This window comes from Mercenaria mercenaria, chromosome 5, assembly GCF_021730395.1.
Source record: "Mercenaria mercenaria strain notata chromosome 5, MADL_Memer_1, whole genome shotgun sequence".
Classification (NCBI taxonomy): Eukaryota; Metazoa; Mollusca; class Bivalvia; order Venerida; family Veneridae; genus Mercenaria; species Mercenaria mercenaria.
This window is the reverse complement of record NC_069365.1, coordinates 62,001,657-62,016,495: the sequence shown is the minus strand read 5'-3', so window position 1 is coordinate 62,016,495 and position 14,839 is coordinate 62,001,657. Positions and strand designations below refer to the sequence as shown.

Here is a 14,839-nt window from a genome sequence, read left to right as displayed (position 1 = left end):
TGTAAAAATTGATATGATTGCATAAAACATTACATATCGTTTTAAGTAAGATATAATTTTCATGATAGAAAATAGATTGAAATTTAAAGTTATGTCCCATTAAAGAAGAATGTGATTAATACACATTGATAAATACTCTTATGCAACAACTATTGTTAAAATGCCGGTCAATTTTGATTTTCCACATAATAAGTGTACAATTCCATACTGACATTGAATGTTGAAGCATGGCATCTTCAGTCAGTTCACTGAGAGAGTTTACAGTGCAGTTCCGCAGAAGCCAGTGCTAGGGCAGGAGAGGTGTTGAACACTACCTCTCATGAATATATCCGATCAACCCAAATATGTAATTATGTTGCTAAGTATTCTGTGCTTCTGAATGATATTCTTTTAGATTTAATTGACATAAGATTATAGAAAAGGACATGAACTAACACCTGACTCAGGCGCATAGTCTCGTTAAAACTAGTGTGTATGCTCATTTGTTAACAGGGTTTCAGGTTTATGCTCCCCAACATAATGGTTTATTTGGTTCTACGCTGCATTCTAGGAATATCCGAGTTACATATATCTGACAAAACTATGCCTAATAACAAAAATGTAGTGATTCATGTATTTCTTTAATGCCCTCATTGGATATACCATATATACCCTGAAGGACGTTGGAGCGTCTGGACAAAAAGAACAAACGAGCAACAGTGGCAGAACTTGGTCAGTCAACGTTAGTTTAATTTGTATATAGGAAAAAGAGGATAAAATCTTGCTGCTTCCCGAAGGAACGACCATATTTTTTCTGATGTTATTAGAAAACAAAAGAGTTCATGTTTAACGAAAGAGAGGAAAAGCCTGCAGACCGGATATAATTCCGCCTGTAGCAAACATATTTCCGGTGATTGTATCGGGTGCATTTGTTGAGCCGGAATACGTTCTTTAACATTCAGATAGATATAGAAGTATCAAAGACGAAAGCATCTGGTAAGTACCAAAGAGACTTATCCGAGTGACAATGCCCAAACCCGTCATTCTCGAGTCATAAGAATACATCACACGACACATCCTATCAAAACTATATACCATGGACTGCTCTGTCAGTTTTAAATGTGACTGAAAATGTCTGGCTGGCTTTAAAATACAATTGAATGACCAAAATAAAAACTGGATGAGAGTTTTCAGACAAAGGCTCGCCGATGGTGTACATTTTACTACCATAATGAGAGAAAATGTTTCTATCTTAAAACATATCAACATTTTTTGCTATTGTTACCTGAATTTTGTAATTTTGTATAGACAGGTTATGTCATTCTTTTGTTAATGTGTAAATGTTTTAAGTTTTAAGTAATTGTTAAATTCCAAAGTTAAATGATAAACATATTAATTGCTACACATAAAATGAATAGTGTAATATTTCCGTACATGATAATCTACCATATAAGATACAAACTTCTTGAATGTACAGAATGTAAAGCCAGCTGCACATAATAATAAACATTATGCAAGTATCGCTGATAGTACACTGTGTAAGAGGTAACAATAGCAAAAACTGTTGCTATGTCTTAAGATAGAAACTAATTCTCTCATTATGATAGTAAAACGTACCCATCGGCTTCGAAAAAGGGGTCCGTCATGGGATGCCGAAGGCTTCCCGCGAGAGCCTAAGGCACGAGAGGTGGGTTTCCCCTTCTCTCTCAAGTGGGGATCGGGGGTCCCCTTGAGAAAAAATTATGATTTGTGGTGTCATTAAATACGTGTTTTCTTGCATCTTGAAAGCATTTTCGGTTAAGATTTTCAGTCAATTTCGACAATGATTCATCTATGTCCTTAGTCACTTTTGGCAACGTTACCACAACGTTACCGACTCATGATGGCACCTGGACGACTTATGCTATTTGAACGATACGCTAGCACCCTACCAGTCCGAAATTAATAATGAAGGCTTTGTCAAGATTCGAACTTGACGATAAGTTAAGCAATAAGTTTTAGATCTATTTAAACAATTATAATAGATTATTAAAGAAATCGCCCTTTAAACCATATTGGATTAAAGATACATCAGATAATCGTTTAATTATGATTAATCCAATCAAGCAGGGTCGATACGTTTGACACGAAGTGTGCCGAAGTTGTTTACATCGTGACAGATACCGCTCGTTGTGGATAATTACATTAATAAGGCAATATTTCGGCACTTTTAATCAAAGTAAAAGATGAAAATGCGAAAAAATATTGGTACGGCCGATTCCGGCCGATATTATGCTCGGCCAAAAATATGTCCGGATCGGCCGGTCCGTCCGCGACGGCCTTAACACAGAGGCAAAACATCCGATTCATTCGAAATTGAGCTATGCCCTTGCTCATAAGGTTTCCCTTTTCTTGCAAATACAGTGGTGGCCATACGACGAAGTCCATTTCATTTCCAGACTTTGTATAAGCTTTGACATCTTCAGCTTTCACATCAGTAAACTTAATGTGCATGGGCGGATTTTGCACAGCGAGAAACCAGGTCAACTCCGCACATTTTCTGCAGTATGCTTCAACTGGTTTCTGCAGGAGAGCTTTTTCCCATTCTTACTCCCTGAATTTCCTTTTAACTTCATCAAGCACTTTCTGAAACATTCACAGTAAATGTCAATTTGTAATGAAAGATAAAACTTGTTACAGTATCGACCATATAAATCAAAGATTATGTCCCTTTACCATGCGAAAATTGTTTTGGGGGTAAGCGCCGTTTAACAGTAAATTATTTCAGTTATGCAACGGCGGACAACTGACCAATCCAGTGTTCCTGGATTTATTTACCAGTTCATAAGTTATTACAAACTTATCCACATGAATCAGAGTTGGAGGACCAAGGAATTCGATATAATGTTTTCTAACAAATCGTCATGGAGAACATATGCTTCGCGCAGAGAAATCGAACTCACGATTCCAAGATCCGTAGTGCTATGGCAGACGAGCAGGCTGAAACACTTAAGTAACTAGTAACTAACTAATAGGCAGTTCAAAGTTATCCCTGCTTATCATTGACAATATAATGGTGTAAAGTTGATTATAAACGTTTCATTCTTGTTCCTCGAATATGTCCACTGATGAAAACAAGATTTAGTGCCAACTGCATTTCCATGGTTTGTCTTAAATCCAGAAAATTTAATACCGTCAGTACTTGAAAAAAAAACCATTTCAACTGCAGTATACTTTTTAAATCAAATTTGAATACTTACTGAGCCACTTGACACCGTAAATACTAACCATTAACACTTGGGGCCAGGACCCTCTCACCCCCCATCCCCCAACCACACACACACACCCGCCCCTACCAACTTTTAGCCAACATATTTAGCCCCCCCCCCCCCACACACACACCATCGATTGTTACCAGCTATTCATAGATAGATGAAATATTGACTATATTGTTTCCCGTTTTATGATCGTCACCTATGTTCAGTACGTGTTGTAATGTGAAAAAATATTGTCAAACAGTTGGCATGGGTAAAGGGATGTGCGTGCGTGCGTGCGTGCGTATGTGTGTGTGTGTAGGTGAGGTCCTGACCCTAAGTGTCTGTGATACTAACCTTTGATACGTATGCTACTGTCTTCTCTGCTAAAATTTTCCTACTGTCCTTGAATCTTTGCTGACATTTACATCAACAGTTGTCTGCAAGACAAAATTCAATAAATTTCATAAATATAACATAATTAATCTGAATACCAAATCATTTCAAGATTTTTTCTAACTTACATTTTGTACGCTTATGTACATTACGGGAGTTTTAACAAAATAACTGAGCACAAAACGTAACTTCAAATGTCCGCCAGTTTCCAATGTTACGTAAAATTTCCACATCATAACGCCTTTAATCGAACACAAGTTACGATAAATAAAACACGGTAATGTGCAACAATACATAATTCATACAAAAGCGACATCTTTCCTTTGTAAACTCAATCCAGTGTTTCTTGCTTGTAGTCTTACATGATACCAGTTTAGGTGGTCGGTTTTAACAACGTCCCCTTCTGTACTAATATCAACTATAATAATCTATAATAACTAAACAACAAACATCTCCAGTGCACTGAAAGATGGACTAACCATGTGACTTGAACTTTGGATAAGCAAAGTCTCAGTGCAAACCATGCATTCAAGAAACAAACTGAGTAAGATGAATATGTAGAGGGTTTATATACAATGCATTTTGTCATTTGAAAACAAAAGCAAAAAATATGACTGATTAATTATAACTGGATTTGCACCAAGAAAAGTATCTTTTAATCTTCCTCGGTTTTAATTACAAACATCTGGTATGCTCTACCTTAAAAAGAGATTGGCTTCTTGGGTGCCAGACACAACCAATAAGCCGTTGAAAGTAATTGACTGACAACGAAAATAAAATCTGGAACGACAGGTAGTACCACGTCAGTATGCAAACATTAATACTCCTCACTCTTGTTTATATATGATCAGGTATTGCACACACACGTTCAATAAAGAGCTGTAACAAATGGCATTTAATGGTATTTCTGGTTGAAGTAGATTTTTACAAGTTAATTGCTTATATTGTAAAGAAAGCATTATTCATAAAAATACAACTTCCGACATGTTTTAACAGACAAGACCTTAGTCCCGACAAAAACGAAATTCTTTTAATATACATTACTCACATTTGCTTCTGATTCTCCGGGGCAAAGAAACTGCCTTTTTAATTTCTGCAACTGTTGATATGCTTGGAGTTTGCACCATCCGAATGAAATCTAGGCCGGTAGAAAGCAAACAGGTTATACAACACATAGAATACATTAATTATTACAACCGTCATTAAAAAAAAAAAATATGGACTCTAAGCTGGAGGAACAGAGATCTGTAACAAAATTCCTGTTTTTAGAGGGTGAAAAACCTTGCCACATTTTTCAAAGGTTGCAAAAAAGTTAAAGCCTGCATATTCTGTTCAACCTTTTATAACTGGGTTTCATAGATTATGGAGGGCAGGACAAGCGTGAGGAAAAGCCTAGGCATGGGAGGCCCGCTGAGGCAGTGACCCCTACAATGGTGGTGAATGTTGAGCGTTTCCTCACAAAGATCGCAGAGTGACATTGCAGGAGGTAGCTAATCAGTTTAGGATCGGTAAAGCGTCGGCACATCAGATTTCACACGCAAAATAAGGTATGAGCAAGGTAAGCGCTACGTGGGTGCCGAAACAGCTGACAGAAGACCGTTACCATAGCAAAAGAACATTTGGGGCGTTTAACCATGATAAAAATACGTTTTTAAACTGCATTGTCACTGGGGATGAAATGTGTGTTCATGATGCTGAACTTGAAAGCTCAGTCAAAGCAGTGGAAACGAGCTGGTTCCCCAGGCAAGGTTATGCTTGTTGCTTTATTGGAGATTCAAGTGGAATAATACTGGCTCATTTCAAGCCATAAATGCCAAACTGTGACTGCTAGATACTATTCAGAAGTAAATTTGAAAAAAAAAAATAAATTAAACACTAAAAAAGTTGCGTCCCAGGCTAGCCCGTAAAAATAATGTAAATGTTAGAGGAAAAAAAACAAAGACAAATATCAAACAGGGAATGCCACGTACCAAAAACGCAGCCTCCCCAAAACGAAACCCACAGCACGCAGACGCGCACACCACAAACACACACACACATACACATACACGCGAACACACACAAAGCCAACACATTAGGACAAAACGAACAAACAAAGGAACACAGTGGGGCACCGCCTTGGAACGGACAGTGGCAAAAACACCACCGGGGAGCTTAAACCGGTTTATGGTGCGCACCCAACCACACTCTTATCCCCATCATGTTCCAAAGACACGGGACAGTGTAAATAAAAGTAATCCCCTCCAGGTGAATCTCTAACACACGTAATGGAAACAAAAAGGCAAGGCATGTAAAACACAAAAATGCTCGTGTATAAATATATAAAAGGCAAACTTTTAGAACCAAAAATGTATGTACTCGATGCCTTTTCAGAAGACAGAGCAACAAGAGAAACACCCTTAAGGGCCCGACGAGACAGACCAGAAGACAGATATCAAAACAGTTCAGTCCTGGTAGGATTTAAAAACTGCTTATCATAGAGTCCTCCCCCTCTTCCGTCAGACACAATCAAAGAGGGATCCAACTGTAAACGGGTTGAACACTAAACATGCGGTATGTCTCAAAACAGTTGGGTCGTAACCTCTTTTAATAAAACGTTTTATAATTTTACCAAATACATTTGGAAAATTACCATGACCCAAGATCTTACGAAGTTTGTAAACCACATCCCCATAAAAAACGGGTTTAGAAATACCTTCTCGCAGAAGTGTCTTTAAATTACTATTGAATTTTAAAACTAAATCAGAATTACGATAGTAAAATTTAGCAAAATATTTACGCAATTTGTAATAACGGTAGCCTTGCTGAACAAGTTTACTTGTAATATATTGATTACGTTCATTGAAATGCTTGACATGACTACACGCTCTGGCAAACCGAATTAATTGAGAAATATATACCCCATAAGATGTAGCCTGAGGTACATCTCCATCCAAATGGGGAAAATTTACAATACTAAAATTAAAATCATCCCTCTTGTCATAAATTTTGGTATGTATAATATTGTCATAAATAGAGAGATGTAAATCTAAAAATGAAGCATCAGTATCCGAATTGTTAGTTTTAATTAACTGAAGCTCCCTAGGATAAATAGTACCCACCAACTGACCAAAAAATAAAGTGTCTTTCATAACAATATAAAAACAAATCTGCGACAAGGGGTGCACAATTTGTTCCCATGGGAATACCAACTACTTGTCTAAAAACTGCATTCCCAAACCTGATGTAAATGTTGTTCAAAAAAAGGAAAGGGCTTTACAAACTTGAGTCATACTTTCTTATCTACCGAGACTTATGTCAAACAGATAATAAAGTTAGAACTATTCATAGAAACCGGTTATATATTTTTCTAGAAGAAAGTTAATTTTAAATTAAGATTTATAAAAATGTTTGACACTGGTTTTATGAAAATTAAAATAATGAAACTGTAAGCGTTCCCATGACATAATGAATACATTGAAATTATTACATTTATCCGGTTACGTCTGGTATAATATTTATTTCATCGCCATCTTTCGGTGATAAATATTTCTTATGTATATGTACCATTCACACAAACATGCTAAACAATGTAAGAAAAGTATGAGCATAACATACAAATGTATAAGCATTGGTAGTGTTTGTTGATAAATACCTGAATGTTTGATATATAGGAGAAAAGTTTATTACATATCAAAATGAAGAAAGAACAATAGTATTGGCATCTAAGGGGATTTCAAAATATCACACAAAACTATTGTAAAGTATGTGCAAATATAGGATTCGGCTTTGTTATACAGATATACGCTTCAAAACCTTCTTACCTGCAAAACATCGTACAAGAAATGTATTGTCTCTTTTTCCTCCTTACTATCAATAATTTGAAGACTTTCAAAAGCCCCAGTCCATTCATTGTCGTATAGTTCAGATAACTCATCAGCTAATTTTGTCGGTCTCTTCGTATCGCTTAGATTAGCAATGTTCGGATTACCATCCGTAAGTCGGTTCGACATCAGTTTACTCAACCTAAAATAAAATTAGGTATGTCACACACTTGTATTCTAATGTGTATAGTTATATTTCTAAATTACGGTTAATATATCAAAAGCAAAACACGCATTATCTAAGAAAGCTTGTATTTTGATAAAGCGAAATGGGCAAGGCAATCAGAAACTGCGTAGTTATACTCAACCGGCAATTTATGTTGCTTTGTACTCTCACTCGAGTTTGCTTACCTTTGTCAAACCTGATTTCATTATTGATGCAACATAAAGACAGACACACTTTGAAGCGTGTTATGATGCAAAATAATATGTTTGATTTCAATGTCGTTTTAAATTTTCAGTGTAGATACTAAAAGTCATGCCAGTGATATGTGGTATTAAACTGTCATGACTTTTCATAACATTCAAATTTCGATTCTATGCTGTTTGTATCTGTAAAATGTACCTTTGCATAATTATAACAGTGCTCAAGCGACTTTTTTATGTTGTGTTTTATTCCTCAAAATAAAATCAAGTTAAAAGGATATATTCGTTTTTGTTTTTAAATTCAAAATATGCTTGTACATGTACTATTTCCCTTGTGAAAAGAATAGTATGAAACGAACATATCATTTTTCTAAGTTTCATGTTTTTTGTTATGTTGATATTTCATGGTAACGATCTCTGTCAACTGTGAAAAAAATTATATATTTGATAAGTGTAGCATCCTTTTTCAACAGAAAGACTATCAGTAAATTGTTGAACCTTTAGACGTAACAGATACATAACTCTGTAGGTCTTCTTTTTCACCTTTCTCTTCTTCATACATTGCTTTTTGTTTTCGTACTTCCCTCTTCTCCTCGTCAAGCAAAACTTTAAACGTTTCTACTTCCTGCAGAGCGTGCCTTTTCTCTTTATTCTTTTCCTCGTAAAAGTCTTTATACTTCTGTACTTCGTCTTCATTTCCACGCACAGGAGCGTAACCGTTTTGTCTTCTGTAATGTGTAAAATACTCTGCATACAGAATTTGCACCATTCTGTTATTCGTAAAATTATTATTACAGATACTGTCAGTCTACATACTTTCGTACAATACATATTTTAAACCACCGTTAGCGATAAATATCAAGCTTCTGAAGAAGCTATATCATACATATCTTATTCTCCAGATAAGGTATGGACACTGATAATTGTTAAAACTTTTTCCGCGACTATTAAATAAATGGAACTTTAAGCAGCTGAAATACAAATTAAACTGCGAAACTGCGTAAATTGAATATGATGTACAGATATACAACCTACTTCAAACATTCAAACATAGACTAGATCTACTGACATGTTCTTTCTATAATCTAAAACAGGAAACACAAACTTATACCCGACTATCTCACTAACGTACTAAGACAAGACGCTCAAACCTTTTCAGCCTCATGATCCACAATATAAGCATGACACATGCAACTCCAACTATTACAGCTATAGCTATAACGACGTACAAAGCATCCTTGTGACATGTGTATGGTCCTACGGAACCCCTTGTTGTTTCATCTATAGAAGGAGCAGATATACCGGGTATTTGTTGTCACCATGAAATATAAAACAGAAAATGTTTTAAATGAAAAACATGCATTGTTTTGTAAATGCTACGATAACATTTGTACGACGTTACAAAAAAGAGCATAAAATGCCTGTTAGGAAGTGGCTAGAGAACGGGAATCTGTTCCCTAGACAGCGAACTTATATTTTCAATAATCATAAATATAGCACATTCTCCCTAATTAAGATGTTTTCAAAAATATTGAGAACTCTTGTTTCATTATTTGTGCTTAGAACTATGCATGAACCCGGCGAGATTGTTGTTTTTATGCGGGAACACCTATTTAGTATGGGAAGTGTTTTGATTTTATGTTCCTGTCATCGTAAGTTGTCGAAACACGGTTTAATTTGTTACTTCAGAGGGTTGTTAAGAATTGAATTCTATATGTTATATTTTGTGCGTTTCGGCGGGTATAAACCACATTGGAACTTCTTGTAAATCTGTTAATCGTGCTACCAATTATTTAATTGATGATTTGAAAGAAGTGGTTTGCTGTACATGAGTATCAGAAAAATTGAAACAGGAACGTTGATCTTCTTAACATCTAAAATGACCCGCCCACGTTAAATTGTAATTAGCAAGATTCAAGATTTTGTTTCAATCAGGGCCCACTAAGGCCAAGTGATCATAACATGAAAATATTTACAAAACAAACAAACAAGGTGATATGCAAGACAACATAAGTTTTATACATATCATATCAAGTAGTGGAGAATAGATGTACATATTAACCAAAAGCAGACAGTGTATTTCTACAAAAAAAGTGCCAACTTTTTCGATGCATTTTTTTCTTTTTTGTTCATTATAGTGTGTGTAATTGTAACGAGTATTTAGGAGTATTAGGGTGTGTTTACTAGTAACGAGGAAGATTTTTTTCTGGATAAACTGAAATGATTACATTGAAAAAGTTAATGGTCTTCATCTCCTAAGAGATATGGTCCATACACCTGAATTTACATAATAGAGGGTAACAAATATTCAAGTACTGTACAAAGCAAAACTCTTTTTATATATACGATAATTCAAACCTTCCGATTAAAAGATTATTTCGAACGACGCCATTTTATTTTACGAAAAAAGTGTGTGTACGAATGTTTTATGTACGACGTGAGTAGATCGCCATGGTGCAGCAACATGACCGCCATGGTACAGCAACATGACCAAACAATATGGGCTAATTGCAGTTTAGCAGATCAGACTATAATGTTTAAAACGGTATAAGATAAACAAAATCCAAGCGTGTATAAAGATCAATGAATATGCATTATAGATAACATTGACAATGGAATATCTGCCACATCACTTTAGAAAAAAAATCGAAACAAACTTCTTGTGATAATAATACACATAATGACATAAACATAACAATAAGATATTTCATAACTTCGACAAAAATACCAGTAAAAAAGACATAAAAACATTACTGACCTGCCATTTTCTTATCTGCCCTGTAATTTACTTCTCTGTTCTTGTAAATACCTGTCGAGCATGCGTGTATCGTACTAAGGATTTTAAAGGTCAACTTTTATAATGTAGACAAATGGTAAAATAGTTTGTACTATCTCATAGGCCATATCGTAGTAAAAAGTAGGGTAACTTTACAGACTCGATCAAACTGTGTGTGTTCGGTTTAACGTCTTTTTCAACATTTTTTTTACGAATAAACGACGGTGTCTACTTGTAGCAGAACTAAATTCCGAACTGTACAGTGCTGGCTCATTGAAGTATTACGCCATAGACACCTAACATGATATTTAGACCAGCCACTAGACTGATAATAAATATATTTCTACACTTTTTGTCCTTTTATGTCGAATTAATTTTCATAGAGACAAAAGCCAGCCTATTATATATAAGTCTATTATATATATAATAAACAATGAAATTTTTTTGTTGGATTTAACGTCGCACCGACACATGATAGGTCATATGGCGACTTTCCAGCTTTAATGGTGGAGGAAGACCCCAGGTGCCCGTCCGTGCATTATTTCATCACGAGCGGGCACCGTGGAACCACCGACCTTCCGTAAGCCAGCTGGATGGCTTCCTCACATGAAGAATTCAACGCCCCGAGTTAGGCTCGTACCCACATAGATGAGGAGCAAGTGATTTGAAGTCAGCGACCTTAACCCCTTGGCCACGGAGGCCCCCCATAAACAATGAAATATTCATTAAATATTTCATGACTTCGAAATATTCTGTTAAAGTCTATAAGACAGTAAAAATGGTATTTAAAAAAAAAGAAATATAAAAAGTACGTATATTTTTGTTGTTGGATTTAACGACGCACCGACACATGATAGGTCATATGGCGACTTTCCAGCTTTAATGGTGAAGGAAGACCCCAGGTGCCTCTCCGTGCATTATTTCATCACGAGCGGGCACCTTGGTAGAACCACCGACCTTCCGTAAGCCATCTGGATGGCTTCCTCACATCAAGAATTCAACGCCCTGAGTGAGGCTCGTACCCACATAGATGAGGGGCAAGTGATTTGAAGTCAGCGACCTTAACCACTCGGCCACGGAGACCCCCATAAACAATGAAATATTCAATGAAATATTTCATGACTTTGAAATGTACTGTTAAAGTCTATAAGATAGTAAAAATGGTATTTAAAAAAAAAAGAAATATAAAAAGTACGTATTACTTATTTCGTAAGAAATGGTTTCACATAACTGCCAATATGTCACCCCTGCAGAATACAGTGATTTTGTAGCATGTGACGTTTTATTCTCATGGGTGTGCTTGGTCTGTGATGCAGTCAATCGTTCTGCACCATTGTCTCATACGATATCAACCATATCGTCACCTGATAGTTTCAGCGTGCTAGGTGATCTATCAGACATACAGACCGTGGACATGCAACAGGAAGAAAACTACAAACAACGTACCCGGACGTCAACCAGTAAGTTCAAGCAACATCCCAAATTAAAGGTCATATCAGTAAATTGCCAATCCATTGTAAACAAATAAGCTGAATTTCATGCACTATTATTTAACCATAAACCAGACATAGTTATTGGCACAGAATCTTGGCTACATAAGGATATTAAGATATTAAAGACTGTGAAATTTTTCCTAAATATCTAGGTTTTACAACATTTCGTCAAGATAGAGGAAGCAAGGGAGGTTGAATATTTATTCTTGTGAAAGATACCATTCTAGCAACTGAGCAGAAACAATTAAAAACAGTCTGTGAAATTTTATGAGTCAAATTAACCTTAAAATCTTGTAAACCTGTATCCATTTCAGCTTATTATCGACCAAAGGAATCAGATGCATACAGCTCCATTGAATTTAGAAAATCTTTAGATCTGACTAGAAACTTGAAAGGAAACTTTTGGATTTTAGGTGACTTCAACTATCCGAAACTATCTTGGGATACGGAGTTCACACCAAGAATCAAACCTGGCTGTAGTTTTGTAAATCTATATGAAGATTTTATTGACTTGCTTTCAGATCTTATCATTACACAGATGGTAAGCAATGTACGAGAAGTTACAACATTCTGGATTTCTTTCTTACTTCTAACCTCACATTAATTCAAAATGTAAATGTTTTTTCCAGATATAGCAGACCATAATATAGTTTCATTTCTTGCAGACATTAAACCAAAGGAAATCCATCAAAGTCCAAGAAAAATTCCATTGTATAGAAAGGCAGACTAGGACAACTTTAAGCAGCATATGGACCAGGTGAAAATGACATAATGGATAATCATTCTACCAAGTCTGTTGAACAACCCTGGGCTATTTTCTCTAACGCCATATCTAAAGGCATTTCAGATTTTATTCCCGCTAAAAGAATTGGTACTAAAAGATCTTTACCTTGGATTACACAGCCCATTAAAAGACAATTGCGAAAAAGGGATAAATTTTATTTCAGACAAAAGAAAGATAGAAACAGAAAGTCTAGAGCAACCTTTGTTAACCTGTAAAACGAGACCAAGCGACAAATTAAATTATCTTATAATAATTATATAGAGTACACTTTAGGTATGAAAGAACTAGATGAAGAAAAAGACACCGGTTACAGCAAATTTAATACTAAAAAACTTTTCAGTCTCATCAAAAATGCCAAACAGGACGCCTCGGTAATCGCTTCATTGTTTGATAAATCTTCAGGTACCACCAAAACGGAAAACAACAGACAGTTCCAGTCCGTACTCCAATGTCACCTTTAACATTGTCTCAGTCTTGTCATTCAGCTTTTCGAAACATCAACCCTATTCTAGTTTCTACTTCTTCTTTCAGAAAAAAAAGTTACAATTATCCCATCCATTTCCATCACAACAAAAGGAGTTCTGAAGCTTCTCTCCAACCTGACACCTGACAAAGCAGCAGGCCCAGACTTCAAACCACTGGTCTAAAAAACACTTAATCATCAAATTGACCAATAATCTCTCTTATCTTTCAGAAATCTTCAGATACTGCTCATCTTCCGAAAATTTGGATATCAGCAAATGATTTTCCTCTATTCAAGAAGGGAGACAAGAAGATCCTGCAAACTATAGACCTATTTCTTTAACATGTATTCTTTGTAAAGTTTTAGAACATATCTTTGCCTCCAACCTAACAGCTCATTTTAACAAAAACAACAGCATGGTTTCAGAGAAAGACGATCTTGTGAGACACAGCTTCTACAACTAGTTGATCATCTGGCGAGAAATATGACAAACGGACAACAAACAGACATGATTTTATTAGATTTTGACAAAGTCAGTCATCTAAAATTTTTACATAAATTGCAGGAACATGGCATCAACAACGCAGTAATATTATGGATTAAGTCGTTTTTAATAGGTAGAACCCAAACAGATGTATTAGAAGGTGATTCTTCAACAGAGGTCCCAGTAACATCCGGGGTACCACAAGGATCCGTTCTTGACCCCCTACTTTTTCTTTTATATATAAATGACCTACCCGACCAAATAACATCACAAGTTTGTCTGTTTGCAGATGACACTGCTGTATATTTAGCAATTAAAAACATGCTTGACTGCCAAATTCACCAAGATGATTTAGACAAGTTGGTCAAATGGGAAGAAATTTATGCAATGGAATTTAATCCAAGTAAATGTGTTGTTTTGAATATAACTAAAAAGAGGCAACCCTTTTCTTTTAATTACATGTTACATGGACAGACATTAGAAGCAGTTGACAGCGCCATGTTTTTAGGAGTGAACATATCAACAGACCTATCATGGAATAAACATATAGAGCAAATTACTATCAATGCTAATAAAACTCTTGGCTTCCTTCGCAGAAACATCCAGACCATAAACCAAAACACCAGAGAAGTTGCCTACAAAACACTAGTTAGACCACAGGTAGAATATGCCTCTTCTGTATGGAGTCCTCATGCACAATCAAATATTAACAAAGTAGAAATAGTTCAGCACAGGGCAGTTCGTTGGGTAAAAAGAAGCTATTCTAAACTATTCTAATTATGACAGTGTCACCAGCATGCAACATGAACTTGGTTGGCAGACATTACAAGACCATCGTGACATGGCACGGCTGCCAATGTTCTATAATATTTTGTACAGTTTGGTGGCAGTGCCGGTTCCATCATATCTCGTGGTGCATTTGAGAATGACGCGCCACGTGCACCCCTTTCCTTCAGGCAAATTCACACCTCTGCCAGCTGTTATAAGTATTCCTTCTTTCCC

General features: G+C 35.9%; 1 protein-coding gene across 3 annotated transcripts; it reads right to left on the bottom strand.

Annotated features, from left to right (window-relative positions):
- Positions 1–704: 704 nt before the first annotated feature.
- Positions 705–10,744, bottom strand: LOC123557397 (uncharacterized). Of its 3 annotated transcripts, none has more exons than XR_006687631.2 (6): positions 8,989–10,705; positions 8,381–8,565; positions 7,412–7,613; positions 4,657–4,746; positions 3,570–3,652; positions 705–2,604 (listed from the first exon to the last, which is right to left on the bottom strand). XR_006687631.2 is itself a non-coding variant. In XM_045348842.2 (6 exons), exons 1-4 carry the CDS (start codon positions 10,600–10,602, stop codon positions 7,609–7,611), a joined length of 372 nt encoding a protein of 123 aa, XP_045204777.2. In that variant the 5' UTR covers positions 10,603–10,744; the 3' UTR covers positions 705–2,604; positions 3,570–3,652; positions 7,412–7,608. The 3 variants fall into 3 exon arrangements, 1 of the variants encoding a protein (XP_045204777.2); XR_006687630.2 differs by having other exon boundaries at positions 8,336–8,565; positions 8,989–10,692; XM_045348842.2 differs by lacking the exon at positions 4,657–4,746 and having other exon boundaries at positions 8,336–8,565; positions 8,989–9,118; positions 10,596–10,744.
- Between the last annotated feature and the right edge of the window lie 4,095 nt (positions 10,745–14,839).

What these genes read in the sequence shown, in the direction of transcription:
- LOC123557397 (XM_045348842.2), bottom strand. An exon ending in TGGATCATGAGGCTGAAAAG is followed by an intron (nt 8,566 to 8,988) that starts GTTTGAGCGTCT and finishes TACACATTACAG; the next exon opens with AAGACAAAACGGTTACGCTC.